This window comes from Ranitomeya variabilis, chromosome 7, assembly GCF_051348905.1.
Source record: "Ranitomeya variabilis isolate aRanVar5 chromosome 7, aRanVar5.hap1, whole genome shotgun sequence".
Lineage (NCBI taxonomy): Eukaryota > Metazoa > Chordata > Amphibia > Anura > Dendrobatidae > Ranitomeya > Ranitomeya variabilis.
The window spans coordinates 177,008,035-177,020,635 of NC_135238.1; the positions used below are offsets into that span (position 1 = coordinate 177,008,035).

At 43.3% G+C, this 12,601-nt stretch overlaps 1 protein-coding gene across 3 annotated transcripts in view; it reads left to right on the forward strand.

Annotated features, from left to right (window-relative positions):
* The window catches only part of DRC11 (dynein regulatory complex subunit 11), a 237,768-nt gene that overhangs the window by 167,790 nt on the left and 57,377 nt on the right, over positions 1 to 12,601 (forward strand). For all 3 annotated transcript variants that reach the window (XM_077272350.1, XM_077272351.1, XM_077272349.1), the window contains 2 exons: positions 5,832 to 5,916; positions 10,459 to 10,593. In XM_077272350.1, the coding sequence (XP_077128465.1) occupies positions 5,832 to 5,916; positions 10,459 to 10,593 (220 nt within the window). The remainder of the gene's footprint in view (positions 1 to 5,831; positions 5,917 to 10,458; positions 10,594 to 12,601) is intronic.

Below are 12,601 nucleotides of genomic sequence, written 5' to 3' on the forward strand. Positions count from 1 at the left end.
TGGTGTTGTCCTCAACTAAATAAAGCTGAGCTTCAACCTTCCGGCTCTCATTATGTGGTTTTAAAAAAAAAAATGGTGGTTAGGGCCTACTAACGGCTTCTGCCCCTCCCTGGTGTTGTCCTCAACTAAATAAAGCTGAGCTTCAACCTTCCGGCTCTCATTATGTGGTTTTAAAAAAAAAAATGGTGGTTAGGGCCTACTAACGGCTTCTGCCCCTCCCTGGTGTTGTCCTCAACTAAATAAAGCTGAGCTTCAACCTTCCGGCTCTCATTATGTGGTTTAAAAAAAAAAATGGTGGTTAGGGCCTACTAACGGCTTCTGCCCCTCCCTGGTGTTGTCCTCAACTAAATAAAGCTGAGCTTCAACCTTCCGGCTCTCATTATGTGGTTTTAAAAAAAAAATGGTGGTTAGGGCCTACTAACGGCTTCTGCCCCTCCCTGGTGTTGTCCTCAACTAAATAAAGCTGAGCTTCAACCTTCCGGCTCTCATTAAGTGGTTTTAAAAAAAAAAAAAATGGTGGTTAGGGCCTACTAACGGCTTCTGCCCCTCCCTGGTGTTGCCCTCAACTAAATAAAGCTGAGCTTCAACCTTCTGCTCCAAATTACCATTTTAAAAAATGCAATAGGCTTTTCCGGCCTACTAAAGGTGTCTGCCCCTCCCTGGTGTTGTCCTCAACTGAACAAAGCTGAGCTTCCACATTCTGGCTTTCGCCCTATACTATCAGATATTAAACTGCATTTGGCCTACTAGTGTGGTTAGGCCCTTGAAACAGTGTCTGCTGCTCTTGGGTTTGCTACTCCACTGAACAAAGCAATGCCGCCTGTTTAGTCCTGTTACCAATTTTGAACTGCATGTAGCCTACTTTATTCTTTGGCCCTATATCTGTTTCCTCCTCATCCTGCCCATTGCCCAGCCACTGCTAAATGAGTCTGCTGGTACATTGACCTAGACCACTACATTCCCCTTGTACTCTACACAGCCAGAATCTGTCCCTGCTGAAAGTAAGGTTCCCCTTCCCGCATGTTATACCACCTTACACAGGGACAAAGAGGAAGGTGCAGATGAAAGTGCAGGTTCCTTCATCAGGTGGGGGGGCATACTCGTTGGCGACGTCACTGGCACAGGGCCCCTCAGAGTACGCAAAAGTGTCGCTGCTGGTGGGAGGCGCCCCCGCCATGCAAACACACCGCCGTACTTTGAGGGGCCCTGTGCCAGTGGCAATGCGAACGAGTGGGCCCCCCCTGCTTGCTCAGGATCACAGCACTTGCAACTTTTAAATACTTACCTTTCCCTGCAACACCGCCGTGACGTAGTCCGCATTTCCTGGGCCCACGAAAAACTTGAGCCAGCCCTACTCCCCCCACAACTTTCCCCCAATTCCCTATGCCCAACTATTATTATACAGTTAATTAAGATTGGCAAGCTTCAGAAACAAGAATGGATGTTTTTGGCATTAAAATGGGCACTGTAGGTGTTTTCCTGGCCTCCACTCACTGCCGACTATGCTTCCCCATTGACTTGCATTGGGTTTCGTGTTTCGGTCGATCCCCGACTTTTAGCGATAATCGGCCGACTGCACTCGACTCGACTCTGGACAAAATCGGGTTTCCCAAAACCCTACTCGATCTTAAAAAAATGAAAGTCGCTCAACCCTATTCGGGACATTTAGAAGAATGATTATCCAGAGAAGAAATGGTGAGAACTGCCATGAGCCCCGTGTCATGCTAACATTAGAGAATCCTGAGACCATTCATGTGTGACATTGTTTTTTTTTCCAGGTCAGGGGGCTCACGCACAGTTTTGCCTAAGAGCACTGCCATGAATAAAGAATGTCATCTAACGTTTCCCCGTTGATCAAGGAGAAATTTGCTGATGATGAACAATACTTTGTCCAGCATGATGAAGTCCCATGTCACAAAGCAAGCGATACCTAAGTGGCTCGGTGAACAAAACATTGAAATTTTGGGTGCATGACCAGGAAACTCCCCAATCTAATCCCATTGAGAACCTGTGGCCAATCCTTTATTGCATAAACTCATCGTATTTATTAATAAAAGTTTAAAAATAGATGAAATGCTGATAAATGTACTTCAGTAACCATAGGAATATCTGACTCAAAGATCTAAAAACACTGAAGCAGCGAACCATGTGAAACCCAAAATTTGTGTCAGTCTCAAAACTTTTGGCCACGACTGTAAATTAAAAAAACAGACAGAAGATACCTCCGCCAGAGATTTCTGTGTTCTCTGGTCCCAGCAGGGTTTATATGCCGGTCTCTGCGCATCATGGCTTCCTGAAAAAGTTTTCTTGCCCATTTCACAACTACAGCCAACCAGAGGCTGTAATAGTCGTGGGACAGAGTGCCGGCACACAAGGCCGAAATGTGCTGTAACTGGAGAAACAACCAAACAGGAGGGTATCTTTGTTTTTCTTTTTCCAAATGCACAGCAGTAAGATCTTTATTATTATTTTGCAGATCTGCTGTTGCAGAATTCCATGTAAATGCGCAACGTGTGAAATTATCTGCACATCAGAATGCGTCAACTATACAAATATTATTTGCACATATGTAAATTGTAAAATATATATATATATATATATATATATATATATATATACGTACAATTAGTTCTTGGAAAAGGAAGAGATATGGTGAACATCTCTGGACATTGCTGATTAGCTGAAGGGCTGTTAGAATCAATAATAATAATAATGATAATAATAATAATTTTTATTTATATAGCGCCAACATATTCCGCAGCGCTTTACAAATTACACAGGTCAACAAAAAAATTTTTTTTTTCTGGTGTCCAAAATATTTTAATGAATTTGGGGTATTTTTGGGGTGCTGATTCTGAATATGCTATCAGTTTTGCCAGATTGGCTCAAGTTTTTGACATTTTTGGTATCTTATTTATAGCACTTGTTGGTAAATGCGACGCATCATCTCATTAATTTCTTTGGATTAGTACTTGAACTGAGCAGTTCTCAATATAGTTTTGTGTTAATTAGTGTTCTAAAAGTTTGTTCATAGCTTGATTTTTGCACTAACTTTATGTTGTTGTCTGTTTTCCAGTGAAAAGCATGAACTCATCAAGAAGAAGTTGTCTTAACGATCCAGACTCATTCTGTTACATTTGTGGTGAATACACACTGCCAAAACATAGAAGAAACATAACAGACTTCATAAAAAAAGTGTATTTTGCCTATTTTGGGGTTATGCTTGGGGACCAAGACAAGTTTTGGGCACCACACATAATGTGCAAAGCATGTATCGAATTATTACAAAAATGGAGCAAAGGACAAAGAAAAAGCTTCAAATTTGGTGTTCCAATGGTGTGGAGAGAGCCAAAAAATCATCATGATGACTGTTATTTCTGTGCAGTGCAAGTGCCAGGATTCAATAAGCATAAGAAACGAAAATGGGAGTAACATGGAATCTGCAAGAAGGCCTGTCCCTCATTGTGAAGATGTGCCTGTACCTGTGTTTACCATAAATAACAGTCATCATGATGATTTTTTGGCTCTCTCCACACCATTGGAACACCAAATTTGAAGCTTTTTCTTTGTCCTTTGCTCCATTTTCGTAATAATTCGATACATGCTTTGCACACAATGTGTGGTGCCCAAAACTTGTCTTGGTCCCCAAGCATAACCTCAAAATAGGCAAAATACACTTTTTTTACGAAGTCTGTTATGTTTCTTCTATGTTTTGGCAGTGTGTATTCACCACAAATGTAACAGAATGAGTCTGGATCGTTAAGACAACTTCTTCTTGATGAGTTCATGCTTTTCATTGGAAAACAGACAACAACATAAAGTTAGTGCAAAAATCAAGCTATGAACAAACTTTTAGAACACTAATTAACACAAAACTATATTGAGAACTGCTCAGTTCAAGTACTAATCCAAAGAAATTAATGAGATGATGCGTCGCATTTACCAACAAGTGCTATAAATAAGATACCAAAAATCTCACAAACTTGAGCCAATCTGGCAAAACTGATGACATATTCAGAATCAGCACCCCAAAAATACCCTAAATTCGATGAAATATCTTTGGCACCAAAAATGCTGTTGACCAGTGTTATAGAGGGGACTTGTACAGACAATAGACATTACAGCATAACAGAAATCACAGTTCAAAACAGATACCAGTAGAAATGAGGGCCCTGCTCGCAAGCTTACAAACTATGAGGAAAAGGGGAGACACGAGAGGTGGATGGTAACAATTGCTTTAGTTATTTGGACCAGCCATAGTGTAAGGCTCGGGTGTTCATGTAAAGCTGCATGAACCAGTTAACTGCCTAAGTATGTAGCAGTACAGACACAGAGGGCTATTAACTGCATAAAGTGTATGAGAACATGATGAGAGGAACCTGATTATTTTTTATTTTTTTTGTTTTTTTTAATAGGCTACACAGGGATGGTTAGGTTAATGCATTGAGGCGGTAGGCCAGTCTGAACAAATGAGTTTTTAGGGCACGCTTAAAACTGTGGGGATTGGGGATTAATCATATTAACTTGGGTAGTGCATTCCAAAGAATCGGCGCAGCACGTGTAAAGTCTTGGAGACGGGAGTGGGAGGTTCTGATTATTGAGGATGCTAACCTGAGGTCATTAGCGGAGCGGAGGGCACGGGTAGGGTGGTAGACTGAGACCAGAGAGGAGATGTAGGGTGGTGCTGAGCCATGGAGTGCTTTGTGGATGAGGGTAGTAGTTTTGTACTGGATTCTGGAGTGGATGGGTAGCCAATGTAATGACTGGCACAAGGTAGAGGCATCGGTGTAACGGTTGGTGAGGAATATGATTCTGGCAGCAGCATTCAGGACAGATTGGAGCGGGGAGAGTTTGGTAAGAGGGAGGCCGATTAGTAGAAAGTTACAATAGTCCAGACGAGAATGAATAAGTGAGACAGTAAGAGTTTTTGCAGAGTCGAAAGTAAGAAAAGGGGCGAATTCTAGAAATGTTTTTGAGATGCAGATAAGAAGAGCGAGCCAGTGATCGGATGTGGGGGATGAATGAAAGCTCAGAATCAAGGATGACCCCAAGGCAGCGGGCATGTTGCTTTGGAGTAATGGTGGAACCGCACACGGAGATGGCAATGTCAGGCAAAGGTAGGTTAGTAGAGGGAGAGAACACGAGGAGTTCAGTTTTTGACAGGTTCAGTTTCAGATAGAGGGAGGACATGATGTTAGAGACAGCGGTAAGACAATCACTGGGGTTTTCTAAAAAGGTAGGCGTGATAACAGGAGAAGAGGTGTATAATTGGGTGTTGTCAGCATAGAGATGGTACTGGAAACCAAATCTACTGATTGTTTGTCCAATAGGGGCAGTATACAAAGAGAAGAGGAGGGGGCCTAGGACTGATCCTTGAGGAACCCCAACAGTAAGGCTAGGTTCACATTGCGTTAGTGGGTGGTCGCTAACGGACAGCGTTGCACGGCGAAAATGTCGCAATTAATGCTGTGCAACGGGTCCGTTAGCACACCCATTGACAGCAATGTAAATTTCGCCTGCAGCGCATCGCTAGCGCGTGCCTTTTTCGGCTCGCGCTAGCGATGTGCCGTTCTTTTGTAGCGCGCCTCGGACGCTGCTTGCAGCGTCCGCGGCGCGCCCGAGGTCCCTTCCCCGCTCTCGCAGATCGGGGATCTGCAAGAGCAGGGACGTTAGCGCGACCCCTAAACGCGGCCCCTACAAATACATTGCGTTAGCGCAATCCGCTAGCGCTAACACTAAACGGATTGCCCTAACGCAATGTGAACCTAGCCTAAGGGAATGTACACCAGCAATGTAAATGTACATGTACTCAAAATGTTTAATTTTTATAGGCATGCCACCGGAAAATTCCCTGATTTCCCAGATGAAGATGATGGTGGATCGAAGGCGATCTTTGCTCAGAAGACTCCAGAAGAGGTATCACAACTAAATATCCTGACATCTTATATGTCCAGTAATTGTGTCTTGGCCACTAATTCAGATATTCTTCCATCAGTTCAAGGCTGGAGGAGGCACCGGTCAGGGACAAAAGTCTGTTCATAAGAGAATGATGCCTTTCGCCTTAGCCCAGCTGTCAGCTGTCACTTTGTATCTCCGAACAATAAAAGATTGAAAATGAAGCCAGACGTAATGTAACATTTTCATCTCTCCGACTGCTGCTGCCATTCCTTTTTTTTTTTACTTTTATCCCTGTCACTGGATCTGCAGCCTGGTGGAACAGGATCCTAATCTCCCCTGTGCATGTTAGTGCCCTGCTTCTGCCGAAGCTTTGTACTTTGGCTCCTGCCTTTGATCCCTGGAGCGATAACAAGTATTAAATGTTAGCACATGACACCGAATACCCCTGGAGAGCGGGGCCTTAGTCTACCAAGTCCAGTCAAGATCTTGCTACTAGATCAGGGTCCGTTCATATAAAGCCAAGAGCTTTCAAGGAAAATTCAGATTCTTTCCAGATTTTGATATCTTTATTAAATAAATTGTAAAAATTCTGGCAGATGTCATATGTCAGTTCTCAAGGCCAATAAAAAGGTCTATCATGTTCCAAAACACCCATGTTAACCAGCACGCTAATAACAACCTGTCTGTGTCCTGCTGTCAATATAGTCTTTCTTGACAGTCTGGAGGATGTGAAAGTAACAGTGGCAGCACAGAAAGAAGAATCGCCTACAGCCTGAGCAGAAATAAGATTTTACCTTCTGCCAAAGTCTAAAACTTTGCAGCATGCATGTTCCAACTCAGAAAATCTGGACACAAGGCACTAAAATGCCAAGGGTGGGGTAAAAACTGAAACTATTATCACATAATAATACAGTAATGTACTATATTAAATAACAAGGAATATTAAATGAACATGTGCAGGCCTTGGAAAAGTGTTATATTGATGATTGTTATTGTTATGTTATTTAAAGCCTTTGCCTTCAAGAGCTTTACCAAGTCCAAAAAATTCTGCCGCACCCATTAATACACATAAACTACCATAAGTAAAAAAAATGTATACTCACTTTCACTTGTATAATCCCGCTGTTCCAGAGCAATGTCCCCGTTCCTCCATGCTGGTCTATTGGTTACCTGACTGCTGCGGTCGCAAACTGCATAACTTATGTGACCGCTGCAACCACTCACTAATCTCAGCGGTATACGACATGAGGCCACCGAGGCCAATCAATTCACCACAAATCAAAAGCACTGCAATACCTCCAATTGCCCCCACATCAGGTGTATGTGTGATTGAATTGCAGCAGCACTATAACCACCATTACCGCTATTCCCCAGGCCTCTCCCCTCTGTCAATCCTTGCACTGGCTCCCCATTACACAAAGACTCAATTTCAATAGCCTAACCATGACATACAAATCCATCCACAACCTGTCTCCTCCATACATCTGTGACCTCGTCTCCTGGTACTTTCCTGCACGCAACCTCCGATCCTCACAAGATCTCCTTCTCTACTCCTCTCTTATCTCCTCTTCACACAATCGCATACAAGATTTCTCCCGCGCTTCCCCCCTACTCTGGAACCCTCTACCACAACATATCAGACTCTCACCTATCATCGAAACCTTCAAAAAGAACCTGAAGACCCACCTCTTCCCACAAGCCTACAACCTGCAGTAACCACAGATCGACCAAACCACTGCACGATCAGCTCTATCCTCACCTACTGTATCCTCACCCATCCCTTGTAGATTGTGAGCCTTCGCGGGCAGGGTCCTCTCTCCTCCTGTACCAGTCATGACTTGTATTGTTTAAGATTACTCGTTTTTTGTTTTGTTTTCTTTATGTATACCCCTTTTCACATATAAAGCACCATGGAACAATTGGCGCGATAATAATAAATAATAATAATAATAATAATAATAATAATGTAACTCTCCGTGGCCCAGTCTCACTTACACAGTGACTCCTATCAAATAAATCTATATTATACTCTATTCATCACACACTATACTTATTCACCTCTGTGCTATCATGCACTGTCTGTTCAGTTTATTATTTTTTTGTGGTTTTCTCTCTTTATCTCTATTGCTGAGCTGTGACGTCCGCTCACTATCCAGATTCACTACAAAAATTCCTTCTACTGCTTTTATGCAGGCTATGATAGTCCCTCCTGATTGGCTGTGCTATACCATGGGATGTGATATCTGAAAGGCATTATGGGAAAGCCATCCATACACATTACGTGATTCCTCTGTGGCTAAAGTAACCTTCTGCAATGTGTAAAATAGTGGAGGCCATCTATAGTAATTCGCATATTGCCCAAAGTCACTGAATTCTGCAATTCCTAAAAATCTGAATCGAATCAGATATCTCAACTCTATTATCTGCACCCATTACTTGGGATATACAGTTGTGTCACCATTGCATCTAGGTAAAACAGCCATAAAAATAATAAGGTCCTTGCACTGTGCTCCTGTCTACAGATATGTACCCACCATTAATATACTGTTAGGGTACCGTCACACAGTGCAATTTTGATCGCTACGACGGCACGATCCGTGACGTCGCAGCGATCGTATGATTATCGCTCCAGCGTCGTAGACTGCGGTCACACGTTGCAATCACGGCGCTGGAGCGATGCCGAAGTCCCCGGGTAACCAGGGTAAACATCGGGTAACTAAGCGCAGGGCCGCGCTTAGTAACCCGATGTTTACCGTGGTTACCAGCGTAAAAGTTAAAAAAAACAAACCGTACATGCTCATCATCTGATGTCCGCCCGGTCCCTTGCCGTCCGCTTCCTGCTCTGACAGATCCGGCCGTACAGTGAGAGCAGAGTGCAGCGGTGACGTCACCGCTGTGATCTGCTCTCACTTTCCGGCCGGCAGACAGTCAGAGCGGGAAGCGGACGGCAAGGGACCTGACGGACATCAGATGGTGAGCATGTACGGTTTGTTTTTTTTTACTTTTACGCTGGTAACCACGGTAAACATCGGGTTACTAAGCGCGGCCCTGCGCTTAGTTACCCGATGTTTACCCTGGTTACCAGCGAACGCATCGCTGGATCGCTGTCACACACAACGATCCAGCGATGTCAGCGGGTGATCAAGCGACGAAAGAAAGTTCCAAACGATCTGCTACGACGTACGATTCTCAGCAGGGTCCCTGATTGCTGCTGCGTGTCAGACACTGCGATATCGTAACGATATCGCTAGAACGTCACGAATCGTACCGTCGTAGCGATCAAAATTGCACTGTGTGACGGTACCCTTAGTCACGCACTAATCAAAATATAAAGTGATAAGCAGCACTCTGCCGCCCAATAATATAAATTATTTAGTCTCTGTGACTCTCCCCAATTAACTGTAAGGTTATGTACAAACAAAAAATATGCCAGGTTTTACAGTACAAGCAACATGAATGAGATCCCATACTAAAGAGTGGGGGAAAATGTGCAACAAATGCTTGTAAAAAAAACATGGCAAAAATGTATTTTATGCAGTGTTCTTCCTGCCAAAACATTTTGTTCTGTAAATTCTGAATGTGTGCACATAGCCTTAGTCCCTGTCTTGTGTCTCCCCTCATTCATTATCAGTACTTGATAGCATCATAATGAATATGAGGATGGGAGAAGACATTATCAGGTACTTAATATCCTCCACCACCTCCCAATTAATTACAGGTCCCTGACAGCATCTTCTCCCACCTTTCAATTCATTAGAAAGTGTCCTATCCACCATACTGCCTCCTCTCCCCAATATATTTTAAGTCCCTGATAGTGTCATAATGAATTGGGAGATGGGGAGGACACTTAGCAGCCTCTCCACCACGCAATTCATTTTACATCCATATCTAACATCCTCTTCCCCTGTTCATAATTCCCCCTTACTCCCATTCCAATCCCACACCCCCGCATTGTCCTCTCCCCCACCCCCTCATTGTCCTCTCCCCATCCGTCATTGTCCTCTTCCCCACCCCCTTATTGTTATTGTCCTCTCCCCACCCACCCTCATTGTCCTCTCTCCCACCTCCATCATTGTCCTCTCCCTATCGCCATCATTGTCCTCTCCCCCACCTCCATCATTGTCCTCTTCCCCACCTCCATCATTGTCCTCTCCCGCACCTTCATCATTGTCCTCTCTACTACATCCATAATTGCTCTCTCTCCCACATCCATCATTATTCTCTCCCCCACCTCCATCATTATCCTCACCCCCACCTCCATGGTTGAGATCCCTCAGCTCCATCATTGTCATCTCCCCCACCTCCATCACTGTTCTCCGCCCCACCCCCATCATTGTTCTCACCAACATCCATCATTGTCCTCTCCACCATCCCATCATTGTTCTCCTCCACCACCCCTAATTGTCCTGGACTTCTCCCCAATGTATTGGTAAAAAAAAAGATACAACAACACCACTCACCTCAGTAAATTGTTGGACAAGCGCTGAATGAATGTTGCAATCTAAAATAAAAATGACTGGTTTTGTTTGGCCTGTCTCTCAATTTTTCCTTTTGTTTTAGGTTGCTGCAGAGCTAGCAGCTAAAGAAGAAGCCAAAGATAAAAAGAAGAAGGAAAAGGGAAAAAAGGAGAAGAAGAAGAAAGGGAAGAAAGAAAAAGATAAATCCAAAGGAAAAAAGGGCAAAGGCAAGCAGGAGGTAAAAAGTCATCCCTGATAGTCTCATATGAAGAAACTAGATGGTGGCCCGATTCTAACGCATCGGGTATTCTAGAGTATGTATGTATGTATGTATGTATATAGCAGCCACATAGTATATAGCACAGGCTACGTAGTATATAGGAGCCATGTAGTATATAGCAAATAGTACGTGGCCTGTGCTATATACTATGTGGCTGCTATATACATACATACTGTAGAATGCCCGATGCGTTAATACAGGCCACGCAGTATATAACAGTGGCCACGTAGTATATAACACAGGCCAAACAGTATATAACACAGCCCACGTACTATATAACACATCCCACGCAGTATATATCAGCCACGCAGTATATAACACAGGCGACATAGTATATAACACAGGCCATGCAGTATATAACACAGGGCACATAGTATATCACACAGGCCATGCAGTATATAACACTGCCCATGTAGTATATAGCAGCCACGCGTTATATAACACAGCCCACGCAGTATATCACACAGCCCACGTAGTATACAGCACAGCCACGTAGTATATAACACCACCCATTCAGTTTATAACACTGGCCATGTAGTATATAACACAACCCATGCAGTATATCACACAGCCCTTGTAGTATATAGAAGCCACGCAGTATCTAACACTGCCCACGCAGTATTTAGCAGTGTGGGCGCCATATCCCTGTTAAAAAAAATAATTAAAATAAAAAATAGTTATATACTCACCCCCTGCGATCCAGCGAAGCTCCGGCTATGCGTGCGGCTGGCGCCATCTACTGTTCCCAGGATGCATTGCGAAATTACCCAGATGACTTGGCGGTCTCGCGAGACCGCTAAGTCTTCAGGGTAATTTTGCAATGCATCTCTGGGAACGGAAGATGGCAGCAGCCGCGTGCGGCTCGGCGGACTACGGAGGGTGAGAGTAGCAGGTTTTTTGTTTTTTTATTATTTTTAACATTACATTTTTTTACTATTGATGCTGTATAGGCAGTGTCAATAGTAAAAAGTTGGGGACACACATGGTTAATAGCAGCAGTAACGGAGTGAGTTACCCGTGGCATAACGAGGTCCGTTCCCGCTGGCATTAACCCTGTGTTAGCGGTGACCGGAGGGGAGTATGTGGGCACCGGGCAGTGACTGCAGGGGAGTAGGGAGGGACTAATCGGACTGTGCCCGTCGCTGATTGGTCGCGGCAGTCATGACAGGCAGCTGGCGAGACCAATCAGCGACGCAGGATTTCCGTGATGGAAGTTGAGGACAGAAAGACGGAAGTACCCCTTAGACAATTATATATATAGATGGAAAATCTCATGAGACTGTTAAGTCTGCATCAGATTTTATAAGCGCAACAGATATATAAACATATTGCATAAAGGCGCAGCAGACTGTATCAAATGCCTGCAAAACTACATGTAGTGTCAACAGATGGACTCTACAAGCGCATACAATGGTTACTACTATTACTGTTCATTAGCAGATAGAAATACATAGGTTTGAAGAATTTGTCAGAACAACACTAAATATTGTATATAATTACTACATGGCTAAAATAAGAAATATTCCACTGGTACCATTTCCACTTTACCATCATTCATCATTAAAATCACCATCACATAATGGAATGTATTACTCGCTCTTATAGTTGACAACACTGAAAAGTATCATCTTTTGTTTTGATATATTAAAAGTGACTGAACAGAAAGTAATTGATAAACTTTTTATATCCTAATAATAACAAAGTTTTTGGAGAGTATGGCTATGTATATGGGGAGAAAAAGCACCTGGCCTGAATTTTCTTTGTCATACTGTTACAGTTTTTTTTTTCAGATCTCAGACACATGGCCATAAATCTCTAAGTTGACTTTATGAGACTGTACTGTACCTCTGCATGCTCTATACCGCTCCTTTTTCTGATAGATTTTCATCAGATGCCATATTACTGAGATGTTCTCAGTAATGTGGTGCATATTCTATTGGATGCCATATTATGGAGATATTTTCTT